Source organism: Carettochelys insculpta, chromosome 31, assembly GCF_033958435.1.
Source record: "Carettochelys insculpta isolate YL-2023 chromosome 31, ASM3395843v1, whole genome shotgun sequence".
Classification (NCBI taxonomy): Eukaryota; Metazoa; Chordata; order Testudines; family Carettochelyidae; genus Carettochelys; species Carettochelys insculpta.
In genome coordinates this window covers 9,217,918-9,233,185 of record NC_134167.1, presented here as the reverse complement: position 1 = coordinate 9,233,185, position 15,268 = coordinate 9,217,918, and the positions used below count along the sequence as shown (strand labels likewise).

The window sequence follows — 15,268 nt, the reverse complement described above, 5'->3', positions numbered from 1 at the left end:
AACTAACTAATAGCTATTGTAGTGGATTGGTTTAGGGAGATGAAAACTGTGGTCGACACCTCCACCTCCTCGAGAGGCAGAAGGAGCATGAGATTCATAGTGTCAGTGCTGGGTGCAGACAGAGTAGCCAGATAACTTTGAGAGGTGGCCTTGGTCAGAGACGATGCAGCCAGATCCTACCAAAGCCTGTTCTTGCTGCACTGCACTGCAAACGGAAAGGTTCCCAGACAACTGGAGTCATGAGTGGGGTTTGGCCAGACCAGTTCAAGGAACTGGGACCAAACAGACAACAAAGTGTAGCTGGGGCAAGAGAAGAGGTTCCTTAAATCCTGCCTTCCCAGTCAGCCACGCATCCCCACTTCGGTCAGTGCTCATCCAGAGAAGGGAGAGGAGCAGCAGAACCTGGAACCATTTGCTCACAAATCACAGGCTTCTCTACCAAGGGTTGGCAAGTCTCCTGAGTGGCAATGGTGCTTTCTGTGTGTGCCCTGTGGCACACTGAGTGGGCTCTCTGTGCTGCAAGGCAAACAGCAAACTAGGCCTTCCCAGGTGAAGAAGCGTCAGGGCCAGACCCTGTCTAGGGCACAGCCTTCCCTGCTCACAGGCATGTGGTCATGTGCTCCAATCACTTGGCGATGGGGGCCATGGGAGTACCATGACAGATAGCTGGAGGGGGTGAGGGTGGCTTGGGTTGCTAGCCTGCCAATGCTGGCGGTGTCTGATGTGATGTGACCAGACCAGACAGCCCACCTCACAGAGGGCTTTTGGGCACATGGTGCACAAAAGCCCTGCAAAGGCCCTGCAGCTTTCTAGAGAGTTTCATGGGGAAGGGAATTTGGCAGGGCCTGGGCTGTGGGAATGTGAGCCTGGGTTTATCTCAGCTCTCAGAAAGCACTATGGCAAAGCGGGAGAGGCTGAGTTTCCTCCTTCCCCATTTGGGATATGGGGTTTGACAGCCTGAGCCTTGAAGACTCTTGATAAAGAGTTGCAGGAGCGATGAAATACATCTTGCACTCTTCTAGCCTGGAGCCCAACCAACTTCTGGGGCCTTTGCTCTTTGTGGAGCTGTCGCTGCCAAGACTAATTTCATTCTGAGCGAACAAACATTTTCATAGATCCTGTTTCATGTGAGCGGAAATCAGAAAGGACACTTTTATATCTTCAGTGCTTACTACTCCGTCTGCCTTAGCGATAGCAGAGCTATGCTACAATCTGATACAGGTCCTTTGTAGTCTAGGCCAAATTCCTGGCTTCAGTCTAACAGGGCTGCACGCTGTCTTAGCAGAAGAAGACTCTGACCCATGCTCCTGGAGACATGGTGGTAAACTAGAGCCATTGGCTTGTCCCTCTCCAGCGTGCTCTTTGTGCTTCAGGAAGTGAGACGGAAACCAAAAGGACAAAGTGGCAGGCCAGACTGGCTGTGCAGCAAGAGAAGGGGCCCAGATGGGGATGTCAGTGGAGGATGAGGGGCATGGCAGGAAAGGGCCAGGGGCCCATGGGGGATGCTGGGGAAGAATGAAGGGCTTGCCTGGCTGGGAAACATGGCCCAATGTAAACCGCTAATGTGGGTGTGCTGCACTGGGACAAGCAGGGGCTGCACGGAGGCTGCTCAGTCCCCTTACAGTCTGATGCTGGTCCCTCTGCAGCCGATGGTGCAGTAACTGGTGTGAGCGTCCTTACTTCAGGCAGAACCTTGGACTGAACTTTGTTTTCACCCACCCCTAGGGTGCTGGGGGCTCTGATTTCCCAGCTGCCCTCTGGAAGGGAGATTCTTAGCATCATGACTGGACCCATCTCAGACAGCAGTGCCCCCAGAGGGGGATACGGAGCTGTGCTCTCCTGCCATGGTGTAGTGTCTGGAGGCAGGGGTAATGGCGAGGAATCAGCTCCACGCACATACTCAGGCTGTGAACCTGCCCCCCTCCCTAGGCTTCAAAGCCCCAGCTCCCTTCCCACCTTCACAGCGCTGACCAGGCAGCTGTTTTTAGGGTGCTAGCCTGAGTCTTGCTAACCTGAATCTGTCCACTGGGGTAGCAGCTTGCTCCCACTCACTCAAAATGCAGTCTAGCTATAGCCTGCATGGGGCTGGGTGTCACACAGGCACCTCTGCTGTTGCACTGCTGTGACTTGGGTCTGTTTAGCAGCTGCTGTGCAGACCTTTTGTTTGGGAGGGCAGTGAGCCTTTCAGGGTGAGCCCTGCTGTTGTCACCCTGGATTAGAATTTGTTGTTGTACAAACAGTATGGCTGGAATATGTTGAGGTCTGAGATTAAAAATATTTCCTATAATCTGGCCTCATTTCCCCTCCAGATGATTCTCAGCTTGAGTAAAGCTTGAACTTTCGGTCCCTCTGGGGAGAGGCTTTGAAGTGGATGGCTGGAAACTTGTGCTCACAGGAGTAAATTGTCCTTGCTCGCCAGGAAACGGCATCCACAGCAGTGCTCGCTGGAAGGGCACGTTTCATAACAACATCTGTTGTGAAGTGAAATCCCAACCCAAACAGGAGCACAGCTGCTCTTTCTCCCCAGTACTCCACTTCAGCAGAGGACTTGGACATATGACTGGGTGACAGGGGAAGGATCACTCAGTTTGCCCATTCATTCCCTCGGATGCACCTGGCATTGGCCGCTGTTGGCAGGCAGGATACTGGGGTAGAGGGACCATGGTCTGGCCATGTCTGGCCATTCTGATCATCCCAGTTTTGCTGTCAGAAGGGTCCCATGGCCTTCAGTGGCACTACGCAGATGCATAGTCAGGCAGCTGCCTGTGTTGGGCAAAACACAGCGTAGGTTTTATCGCTGGAACGCTCGGTAGAAGAGGTGGCTTATAGGAAGTTACCCAGCAGACTAGAGAGGATGACTGGTCTTGGGGTCAAGGCTCTGGAACTGGCCTCCAGTGACTTGGCTTCAACTCCAGGCCTGACCTCTGCCTACTGCCTCAGTACCTCTGTGCTGTCTCAGTACCTCAGGTCTTGGGAGACTGCTTACGAGCTGCTGCCTTGTTCACCTAGTCTGTCAGCTCTTGGGGCAGCAGCTGCTTCTTGCCCAGTGCTTTGGGATGCCAGCCTAGGCTGGGAGCCACTCTCATGGGAGCAGTAAATAATGTCATTCAGCTGGAGTCCCTGTGATCAGGGCTTGCGTTGCTCTTCTGGGAAAGTGGTTACAGCTCTGGCATTCCAAACAGGATGAGCTATACAGGAGCCTCCATTCTGGGTCCACCTCTCATCCTCCAGCCCCTTATGCCTCTCCCTTGGGGAGCCACCTGCGGTCTGGGGAGTCCTCTCAGCAGATACCAGTTTCAAAACTGTGTTTGGATTTTCATATCCACCTAATAGCAGGAAACAGGGACCCTCATGGTGCGTGCGTTCTGGGAGAGTAACTGAGATCAGGGACCATGTACTTGCTCATGCTGGTGCAGGGGGGCACACAAGGTCAACCGGTCTGGTCCTGTAGACCTAGAGCAGAACTGGACTGATTCAGTGGTGAGAAAGTGTCTGATGAGGTGTCCGCACTTGGGAACAGTCCTGGCCTGGGTGAGGTAGAATTCCTAATGTGGACAAGGCTGCAGAGAATGGGGCACACAACATTCTGCTCTGTTCTGTTCAGGTTTCTTTTCTGGACTCATCCCCCTAGAACCGAAGTGCCTTCGCTTGTTCATTAAGTGATGTGACTAACATCTGCCGCGCGCTGCAGGAGCAGGAGAGTGTCCTGTTTGGGAATTTATTTTCTGTGTTGCTACAGATGAGTGTGTGTCCCTCTGCTCTTTTGGAGGTGGCCAATCAGAGACGTGTTCCTCAGTTCCTGGGGCATCCATTCCATATTATTGGGCCAGTCCCCAAGAAAGCTCCATCCATGTCTCTTAAGCAGGACTGTGGACACTGCACACACAGTAGAGACTCCCATATCATAGCCCTGTGTGCTGGTTGCAGGGCGCTAGAGATGCAAGGCAGGAGGAGGAAATACCTTTTACTGGACCAACTGCTGTTGGTGAGAGAGACCAGCTTTTGAGCTTACACAGAGTTCCTCTGCAGGTCTGTGTAAGCTGGAAAGCTCGTCTCTGAGCAGCAGAGGCTGTTCCAGAAAAAGGTATTGTGTCCCACACCTTGTGTCTGCAGAGCCGTCCCATCCATAAGACAAGGTGGGGCAGCCATGCCAGCTGTCCTATGGATGGGTGGGGGCAGTATTACATGGGGCAGAGTGGGGGGAGGTGGGGGTAGGTGACAGCAGCAACAAAGGGTGGCCTCCTCTCACCTCGCTCCCTTCCGCTCTCACCATGCGGGGCGAGCAGCAGCCTGCTGCACTCTGCTGTGGCCTGCTGAGCCACTCTTCTCTGTGGCAGCAGGAAGCAGCCTCTCCTCCCTGCCGCCTGTGGAGGAGTGGGGCTCAGCGGGCCAGGAGAGCATAGTGGAATGGAACTGGCTGTTGCTTGCACTGAGCGGTGAGTGTGGGGTAGCTGAGGGGAGGTGACCTTCTGGTGATGCTGCCGTCTGCTGCCACACCCTGTCCCAGATGATCCCCAGCCAGGCCGCTCAGGGAGGGACTAAGTGGGTAAGGTGAGGGCAGAGCAGGGAAGAAGTGGGGCCCTGTGGTGTGGGAGGGTTGTCCTGAACTCTGCCCTCTCCCAGGACGGTCCAGTGTATCTCTAACATCCTGGGACCAATGCAGCTACAACAGCACTGCATGCATCTTTTTCTGTGTGCATCATCTGGCACTGGCTGCTGTTGGGAGACCGGATACTAGACTCCATGGACCATTGATCTGACCCAGCATGGTTGCTCTTAATGTCCTTGCATTGCAGCTTGCATAGCGTCTGAGCAGCAGTGTGATGTTGCATAAAAGACCTGGCATAATGGCCTGACACTAAGTAGTTGTGTGTAGTTCTGAAAGTGTCTAGCTTCTACTGCTGCAGCGCTTTTTTGTAACCATCTCTCTTGGGACATGGCAGCAGCTTTGCTGTGATCTGGGCATTATTCCTGGGGACTCTCTGTAGCTCAGAGTTTGTTGTGAGGGATGGCGGCAGATGCAGTTTGCTCATGGCTCCATCTGGGGCAGCCAGTGGGGTGTTGTAATTACAATATGTTTTGTTACTTTTGGAAGTTAATAGCTCCTCATTGGCTAAATTTAATCTAATGTGAGAGTTCATGCGTGGAGTAGTGTGTGTGCGCACACACGGGCTGCTTATCCAGTTTAAAAACTAGTTTCATGCTCAGCTGGAAAGGAAATGAAACATTAAACCAGAATTCCATTTGCTAACTTCCTTTCCTCCATCCTCAGTGAGAAGGGTTAATAACTAGACAGAGGCTCATTTATGCATGTCTAGGGGCAAGCAAAGTGAGTGCAACTGGCTGTATGGAGCAGTGCTTGAAAGATGGTGGGGAGGATCTCCAGACACGTACTTTGTGGTGGCTTACTTAAATGATCTCTCTCACCCATTCATCTCTTAATCTCACACAATGGCACTATGACTACCTGAACTGTAGCAGATCTGCTTGTCTGCTATCATGTCTGTTTGGAGAGGAGTCTGTACAGCTCTCTCTGTGTGTGTGTGCGTGTGTGCGTACGTGCGTGCGCGCGTGCACACGCACGCTATCATGTTAGTTTGGAGAGGAGTCCGTACAGCTCTGTGTGTGTGTGTGTCCTCAAAGAGTCCCCATAAAAGAAAGGGACTGCAAAATACAGTTCTCCAGCTCTTCTGCTTGTAGGCACTGTAGAATTACCTTAGTTAGGGGAACTGGAAAACATACTTCAGACTGACTATCAGAGAGAGATAACAAGGTGGCAAAAACTTCCCCAAGTCTGTGTGAGTGACCAGAGGAATTAAAATGGTTGGAATTCCAGATTTAAAAACCAGAAGGGACCATTCCAAACAGCTAGTCTGACTCATGTAACACAGAGCACAGAATTTCATCAAAACCTCTAGCTTTGGAGGAGCTCGGGTGTCTCTTTCCGAGGCATCAGATTAAAGACTTCCAGTGACAGAGGACTGGTTGGGAGGGCTGAAGGATAATTCTCTCTGCCCAAGAGTTTAGCATTGCACCAGAGATTTAGGCTCATACATTTGATCTCCAGTTGCTGAGGCAGCCCTTTTGCAATACAGGCTCCATCTGGCAGAACGTGGCCTATGGGCTTGCAGTGTGTATTCCCACACCCAGGACCTTTGAGGCCATCATAGCCATTAATGGTGAAGTGAGGGGACACAAATGAGATTGAGGTAAGGGGGAGTGAGGCACTGGAGGGCTTTGACTGGCTGTTTGTGTATATTTATACTGTCATACAAGCAACTGCAGAAAGAGTCTTGTGGTCACCCCATTGACTGGGCATCCATGCCTGTGGTCCAGTTTCCAGCTTTGTTGTTGATTAGGGCACATCACTTAGCCTCTCTGCACCTCAGTTCCCCATCTGTAAAATGGGGATACTCCCTTTATCTGGCTTCTTTAGTGAGACAGCAGGGACAGTCTTTTAGCAAAGCTATGCCCACACTGCTCCACAGGTCTGACTACAGGGAAGCGGCTAGCAAAGAGCACCAAAGAGCCACTCAGGCACTGCCCCATGGGGATGCTGTGGGCCTGAACTAACGGGTTCTTAGTTTGCCCTAATGCAGACTACAGTAGGAGACTTTTGGTCATAGCCAATATTGTCCACTCAGAAGATCTTACAATGGAGCACTTTGATCCACACTGCTGTTCAGGCTTCCAAGCTACAGGGCAGTAATGAGCCTTGCGTGTCTGTGCAGGGCCCAGCATAACAGAGCCCTGGTCTCAGCTGGGGCCATCAGCACTGATGCAGCATCAGAACACAGGATAACAGGAATTTCCATTCTGCAGTGCCAAGGTGCTGTGGAAGTGCTGAGCGCTAGCAGTTCCCACAGGTCAGCTGGATTGCGGGGGGATGCTGTGTGCACCTCTGGAAACCAGACCCAGTGTGGCTGGCAAAAAGGGGTTCAGAAGATGGCTGCTAATGGATGAGTGCTGACCTAACCATGATGGAGGTTCTGCAGTAGTGGCCGGGGATCTGTGACTTGTAGTTAGCTTGCAGGTTCCTTGTTACAAAGAGGGGCTCATGCACGTTTCCATGTGAAGACAAGCAGCTCTGTATCCGGCACCACCTGCCCATTTTGAGTTTGAGTCCTACATGAGAGCAGGCTCCAGGCTACCCTGGAAGCAGCCCTGCACTATGAATCCTCAGTGAGCAATTTGCTGTCCTCTCCTGAAGGAATGCTGAGTGGGGCCTTTGTCCCTCCCTGGAGAAGCTGCTTCCATTTAGCTAGCTGGGATGTTACAGGGAGATGGGAGCATTTCTCACTGGGTCCTGAGTTGTCTCTTCTCTCTTCCTGCCAAGATCCCACAGTGGTAGCCCAGGTTCACTGCTGCTTTCTGTCCTACTGCACTCATACAGGTGAGCAGCACTTCCCAGACGCCGGCAGGTACAACTCAAGTACTTGTCCTACGTCACTGGTTGGTGGGGCAGGGGCTGGGGAGCAGGAACAAAGGTAGATCATGCTGGATCGGTGGTGGGGCAGCGTTCCAACCCCAGCCTCAAAATCACGAGTTGGTCTCACCAAAAACCTCAGGGCTATGTACAAATTATAGATGTGATGTTCTTTTTATTTGCTTCTGGTTTTAGAGCCTCTGAGGTGCAGGAGGCTCCACCTGCAGAAGCTTTCTCCACAGCAAGGAGGGCTGGAAACTTACTTTTTATTTAAGAATGAGGCTTAAATCACCACAGATCCACTTGGCTCCAGGTGCTGGGGCTTTAAGGAAAACAATAATTATCCTAAGTCTAGTGATAAAATCGTGAGAGCTGGTGGCACTGAGGGGGTGACTGCAAATTAGTGCAGTTTGCCCAGATGTGACACTTGGGCTGGTGCAGTCCCCTCCAGCCAATCCTCATCCATGCTGCCTTTGCAGGCAAGATGCAGGCATTCAGCTTCTGGGCTGGGAACATCTGCATGTGCTGTAGTGCTACAAATAGCCTTTTGTGCTGAGCTCTCTGAGGGATCGGTACCTGCCTGCATGGGATGGCTGGAAAACGAGGCAGCAAGAGCTAGGGTGTCGTGTGGAGTCAATTTCAGCTCCTCCAGCCTCAGACTCCGACTCCCATCTGGCATTAGGTTGTCAAGACTATCTCAGGCTGGATTGGTTGAATGCTGGGGAAACAGGAGGGCTGGGGCTCCAAGGGAAGGAAGCTGTTTGTGTTGGCAGTGCAGTTAGACTCCAGGGCCAAGATTCAATCAGTCCCAATGACTGACTTTATTTAAACCTTCTCCTCCTCTCTTTGCCTGTTGTTGGGAGTGGAGGTGTTTATGGGGATGAAAGCAGTGTGCGCCCGGCCAGGGCTCCCCAGTGATGAGTCACACAATTGTCTCTACTGCTGCAGTGTTTATTTTTAATAAAGCAACAATGCAAGAGGCCTTGCCTTAAATACCCAGCATTGACTCTGTGGCATCAGTCACCAACGTCAGAAGGCTTCAGATGAATCAAACTACAGAGGATTGGTAATTGCCTTCACAATGCTTGTACAAAAAGCAATGGCGTTGACCAAGTTCTGCTGTTTGCAGGATATTGCTTTAGTGCCCAATACATTGGACATGGAACAATTAACTCTGAGATACCCCAGGGAATTGTGAGAATACAGGTCACAAGCAAAGGAAAAGAGGGAAAACTGCTTTTATACCACTTGTCTCACCTATAGCAATTGAGTATCTGTCTGTTAGGATTAAAACAAACAAAAGGAAGCATTTGTTCATGTAGCACACAGGAGGCCTGTGGAACTCCTTGCCAGAGGAGGTTGTGAAGACCAGGACTTTAACAGGTTTCAAAAAAGAACTAGATAAATTCCTGGTGGTTAGGTCCATCAGTGGCTATTAGCCAAGATGGGTAGGAACGGTGTCCCTGGCCTCTGTTTGTCAGAGGCTGGAAATGGGTGACGGGAGGGATCACTTAATGATTCACTCTTCTGCTCACTCCCTCTGGGGCATTTGGAGTTGGCCACAGTTGGAAGATAGGACACTGGACCAGCTGGGCCTTTGGTCTGACCCAGTGGCGATGTTCTTATGAGTGTATAACCTAGGAGTATCTTATTTGTTAGGCTGGACAGTATTTTCATGTGACAGTACTGAATGTTCTGTGTGTTGCTGCCAGATTGAATGACCAGAAAGACCATTTGCTGCTTTCTGTAGCAAGAAGGATATAATTAGCAATGACATAACTGCATCAGTTTGCAAACAGGACATTTCCAAAGAATGCCTGCATATTCATTATCTCTAGGATTATACAGGTTTCTAGGACCATTCATTTGGCATAGATATCTGCAGTGCTTAGCAGGGAGTTAAAATTCAAAGTCCCTAAAGAAACTGGGATTCATAATGAAGGAGCTTGCAGCCCAATTTATATCTTTGAGCATATAGTGAACTAAAAGCTGTTACTGTATTTTCCAGACTTCTTGAAAATTGATCTGGATCAATTTCTTTAGCTCCTTAAACATCCTGAACTCAGAAAACAAATGGAATGAAAACGTAGCTGAGGTTTCCAGCTCCATTACACTCATGTATGGTAATAGTATCGCACAGCAGGGCTCTTGGCAAGCGGGCTGGATTTGTCTGGTGCAACAGTGGATAAATACCGTAATTCCTGCTGCCAGTGCAGTGGCTGGGAGCATGAGGGCAACAGACAGATTCTACTGCCTTTTCAGTATTGTCATCATCATCTCCTTCCTCCATATATGTCTGGAATAGTCTGCAAAGCTGCTTTTCAGAACTCATCATACACCATATAACAGTGGTGGGCTCTTGCAGAGCAGGCTCCTGTAGAGAGATGTCAGAGAGGGGCCTTCCTGCTAGAACCAAAGCCTACCGCTGTGTCTGCTTCTGCAGATAGATTTAAGATGCAAAAGGAAAGGGGCGCAAGACAATTAATCAACTATTTAAGCCCTATTTCTCTGCAGCCCTGAAATTAATCTCCAAACGATGGAAGGATGTTAGTAATTTTTGGCCATATGTGCTTTCCCCCAAAAATAGAAGAGGCCGAGCCAAATGGCACTCAAGTGATACTTTAATGTACAACATATTTTCATCATTTTCTCCCATGTAAACCAAATTCCTCTGCATGGTCGTGGAGAAGGAACATTCGTTATTTAATTCAGGTTGCCATTCGCTCAGGAAAGCACAGAGCCCAAAGAAAGAAATCTTTTCCATTGAACTAATCTCTGATTAGTTCTCCTTCTCTTACATGAAGGTGCTTGCACCTTTGTTACAGCAATGTGGTTCACCCTCCTACATGTCAGGTCCCTATTAGACATGCCTATTCCCAAGGAGGCTTCGTTGCTCAACTGCAAAAATTCACTGTGTTTGGAAATTTGTTTTAGACACACCCCAGGGCCAGGAGCAACTAAAAAAATGTATTTGAAAAGCTGAATCAACCTTGTAATTGGCTCTTTCAGGAATCTCTCTTTGTGCTTGTAAAGTAAGGAAATAGCTTTGTTTATTCAACTAACATTTTGCCAGCAAATCTTACTCAGTGCCAGCTAAACACATCTCTCTTTCAAATAAAAAGCATGCAGCGTGGTTTAAGAAATACAGTAGCTTGCTTTGCTCTCTGTCTTGAAATAGGGACGTGAAAATCCCACCTTCACTAGCTCCTCACTCTGCCTGCCCCCTCTTGGTGGGTTAGGTAGGATACAGAAACAGAAAATGAAGAATGGAAAAGTCATGCAGTCTAAAGAAGCAGGATGGATATCTGAAGGGTTGGTTCATTTGGCTTCATTGCTACAAATATACCAGGGGGGTAACTGCTGCAATGTCTCTACAGCTATAGGTTAAACAAGGGACTAGTTGTTCTTTCATATTTGTGTGTATGGCACCTGGAAGCTGCTGTTATGGACCAGGACCTCTGTTCCTGCCCCAGAATGCTTACAATCTAAGGAGAAGACGGGAGACAATAGTCAGATGTGGATGTGCGTTGTGCGTGTATTGTCTCCTTTCACTCTGGACGGCCCTTGAGCATGTTTCTGTTTCATTTATGCAAGCAGTGCTCAGGAGTTGTTCTCTCTCTTTCTCTGTTTTCCAGCCTTCAAGATGAAAATAAAGGAGGTGAAAAAGGAGAATGGGGACAAAAAGATTGTTCCAAAGAAGAAGAAACCCCTGAAATTGGGAACAATCAAGAGAAAAGACCTCAAGAAGCTAGTACTGTATCTAAAGAATGGGGCAGACTGCCCTTGCCACCAGCTGGACAATCTTAGCAATCACTTCCTGATCATGGGCCGCAAAGTGAAGACCCAGTACCTGCTGATGGCCATTCACAAGTGGGATAAGAAAAACAAAGAGTTCAAAAAGTTCATGAAGAAAATGAAAACTCTGGAGTGTCCAACATTTCAGTCTCTCTTCAAATGATCAGGTGGCTAGAGGGACTCATGCTGGCCCAGAACTTGCACAACCCTAGGACTCGGTGGTTCATATGTTGCTCCTTCTGTAGTACTGGATGTTGTACCTGAGTCAGTTTTGTTTCTTTGCATTTTTTGAGCTTCCTTTAAAGCTCCACCTTCAATATCAGTATTTCCCTGTAGGTAAATATTTGAAAGCACAACACATTCATAGAGAACAGTCACTGAGGTCACTAACTACTTACACCTGCAATGTCTGAAGTAACCTGTTGCTGTAATGGTATGCAAATCTATTTAAATAAGAAACTTGTTCAGATAAAGAGAGCGAAGGGGAGGTGATACTAGATAACCCCAATGAATTTGTCTAACATGAAATAATTCTGGGTCTGTTGATTTTTCTTTAGCTCAGGGTTGTTTATTCCTTACATGGGATGTTTTCTGCAAGTCTTGCTGAAGACCAGTTCCATGAGTACTATGTGTGGGAAAAGGCCTTTTAAAGCTCATAGGACATGAACAAAGCAGAAAAATCCCACTTCGTAAACTTAGAGCAGAACTTGCAGGGTCATCTTTGATGCAAAACTAATTGTTCTAGACACAAAACTGTATTCTTAGTTGCTTTTTAAATTCTGTTGACTTGAATGCCAGAGAGTGGTGAGGGCATGGGGGAAGCAGGTAATAAACCCAGAGCCATTAAGAGTTGGACTCTTAAGGAAAACACAGGCTTAGTTGGGAATATAAGAGAGAGAGCAGGAGGTGAGGTTATTTTAAAACAACATAGACTTAAGCTGTCTAGGGGACATGGGGAAAAACTTGCCAAGTCCATCCAAGGATTCTTTCATTGGCAGAGCAGCAGGGACCAAAAACAGATTAGTTTTGTATCAGAGGAGGGGAGATGCTAAAGGGTTTTAATGATCTGGGAATTTTCTTGGGGATCCCTCTGATTTTATTGGCCTTCTCTCATCACTGCCTCAGCCATAGGAATGTACTTTAAGCCTTTTGATGGGCAGAAGCTGATTGCTTTAAACACAGCTCAGCTCTTTCAGAATCAGCCCAAATAGATGCTCAAGTCACATACATTTAAACTCACACTCACCCCACTCAAGCACTTCACAGAATTAGACTGATTTCTACAAAGGGTCTCTTGAGCCAAAAAGTCCAAGTTGAGAGACAAATGGAACCTGAGACCTGAGCAATACATCACCTTTTTAGTGTTCTAGTGCCAGATCCTTTAACATAGTCGGCAATGTCCACTAGTTTCCTGCACAAATCCTGTAGGAAGCAAGTATAGAAGGATAAAGTGTTCCTTGCATTTCTTTTCCCCCCAGTAACTATTCTGCGCAGGATGTTAATTACCTGGTAAAAGTCAGGTCTCTTACATAATTTGGATCTGCTCTTGCAGACATTTGTGCCATTTTGCAGGACCAAATTCACAAGTGAGATAAGAAAAACAAAGAGTTCAAGAAGTTCATGAAGAAAATGAAAACTCTGGAGTGTCCAGCATTTCAGTCTCTCTTCAAATGATCAGGGCCTAAGGAAGTATCTGATTCCAGAACATACTTGGTTGGTTGGTACTAGGTCAGGGTTCTGCCATCAGTCAGATTGTGTGTTTGGTTACTGAGGGAGTTGCTCTGCTTGAGAGAGGAGGACTGAGAAAAAGCTAACAAAGTTACATGGTGGGAAAGCAATTAGTTACTGTAGTTACCTATTGAAGATGTAGCATAACTATATGCTACTAGGGACTGTATCAGTTAGTTTACCAGCTCTCTACTCTTGTATTCAAGACCTTTGAAAAGAGGATGAGCTAGATCCTTTGATCAGATTTGTGTGTGGTATTTCAGTCAAGGTTGTTTTGGACATATTTGTGTAGCTGGATAGTAGTTTTATTTTTCCTTTTGCCAAACTGTTTGGGGATCTGCCAGCGATTCTGAGATTGTATGGATCTAACTTTTGGATTCAGTTGGTCATCGGTCAGACTTTTGAGTTCTGTGTGTGCAGTTTTTAATACAGTTAACAGTACTAGAGAAAGTGAGTCGAATGTAACATCACATTCTTTGTGGGAAGTTAAAGTATCTTTACGGTTTATCTTAATTTGACTTTTTAGAGAGTTGATTTAGGGAAGTGTGGCAGATTGGGAGTGGGGAACTTGTTTTTTGCTTGTAAATAAAGATTGTGAGAGAGGAAGTAAAATGTAAACGGTCATTAAGAATTGGAATGGAAAGGGCTGTGAAAATGAGCACAAGGCTTTTGTGTTGTTCCTGAGGGTGCCCTGATTTTTCTACTTCTATGAATGTTATCACACCTTTGAAAAACCAGAAAGGATACTGCAGCCACTAGTGTGAAGGCTGGCATGGCCTCACATTCTAGAACACAAATAGGACCTGAATTCAGTGTTGTTGGAACAGTAACTTAGTCCGGTCAAACAAAGCCACAGATGGTCAGAGTTTGTATGTCTATGAATTTAGCTGCAATAGTTTCTATAACACCAGTTTGCTAGATAATGTTATGCAGTTTCCATGTAATCATAGAAATAAACCTGCCAGAGAAAGCCGGGGTTCAGTGAGAGACGTGATCTGAAAACCTTAGCATTTGCATCAAAGGAAATCCCTCAGTGATGCATTGATGCTTTCCTGAGAAAACAGTGTCTGGTGTTTGTAATGTAGTTCATGGCATAGTTCTAACAGGCACTTCTCGAATTCCTTCTCAGAGCAGCAGACATATGGAATGTCCTCAATTTTAAGTGATTCCTACACTGGCAGGGCAAATGCATTTGAATTTCCAGATGAAGATGCCTTTCTAGAAAATGTCGAGTAAGTTTTCTGCTCTCGAATGTCAGAGCCCAGTTTTTGTCTCTTGTTCTGGAATCAGCATCTAATAGCTCTTAATATATTGAGGTCAACATACATTAACTGAATAGCTATTTTAACTGTATACATTCAGCAACTGATGTCGCCTCGTGGACTGACGGTACCTATCTTTTGTGCGGCAAGTGTGCAGCAGCCCAGTACAGGGAATCTGCACAAGGCAGTGTGCGCCACACCACAGGTGCACCAAGCCTGACCCAAAGTCCATTGATCCCTCCCAGCATCTGCACCGATGCCACCGGGTTTTGGCTCCGGCTTTCTCTGAGGATCTTGATTCTTCTCTGGAGCTAATATCAGCGTCTGCTTTCTCCTGAGATGTGCACAAAAGCTTAGGGTACTGTGAAAACGCTTAACATTCCTTTTTTCAGCGCTCTATTCATGTTACATTGTTTTACCTGCTGTTTTGATGTTATGACTTATGTTTAATAGCAAGTCCAGTATCTGTTCCTTATTCTTGCATATGCTTTCCCTCTTTTTCCATCCATGTATCAATATTCACTTAACTAAAATTGCTGAATTAATCAATTACAATGTGATTTTCCCTCCTCCCCCTTTTTTATAAAAAGATGTTGTTTTCTAAGTCTGGTTTGGTGCTTGTCAAATGGTTGCTGCAGTTGAATGGGTTTAATCAGGCACTTGGGAATAATCTGCAACAAAACCCATTGTGTATTTACACATTCTGCAAAGCTTCCAGAAATAGAGAGAGCGAAAGTATAAGTGTTTGTATTACGTTGTTGGGTCCTAAACAGTGTTTCCGGTAAGTTGAGCAAATGGGTAGCCACCCAGGAGAGTTTCAGGTGCCACCCAGCTGATTAGCAGTGCACCCACAGCCAGCAGCCTGTGTTTTTACTAGCAGTGAACATTCACACTTGCTTTGGTGCACATAACAAAATTTATTATACCCATGGATGAAAAAAATTAGAGGGAGCACTGAATTTGATGCTTCTTTACTTACATTCCCAAAACACCCACTGAAACTGGTATTTAGAAGTGATGTGGTGCAAAAGTAATATATGGTCAAGCCTAGGAGAAG

The 15,268-nt window shown here is 47.3% G+C and overlaps 1 protein-coding gene across 1 annotated transcript in view; it reads left to right on the top strand.

Moving 5' to 3' along the window:
* Nucleotides 1–14,962, top strand: part of SFRP1 (secreted frizzled related protein 1) — a 40,888-nt gene extending 25,926 nt beyond the window's left edge. Inside the window, exon 3 of the mRNA XM_074981908.1 lies at nt 11,062–14,962. Coding sequence (XP_074838009.1) covers nt 11,062–11,384 — 323 coding nt within the window. The 3' untranslated portion in view covers nt 11,385–14,962. The remainder of the gene's footprint in view (nt 1–11,061) is intronic.
* Nucleotides 14,963–15,268: the final 306 nt, after the last annotated feature.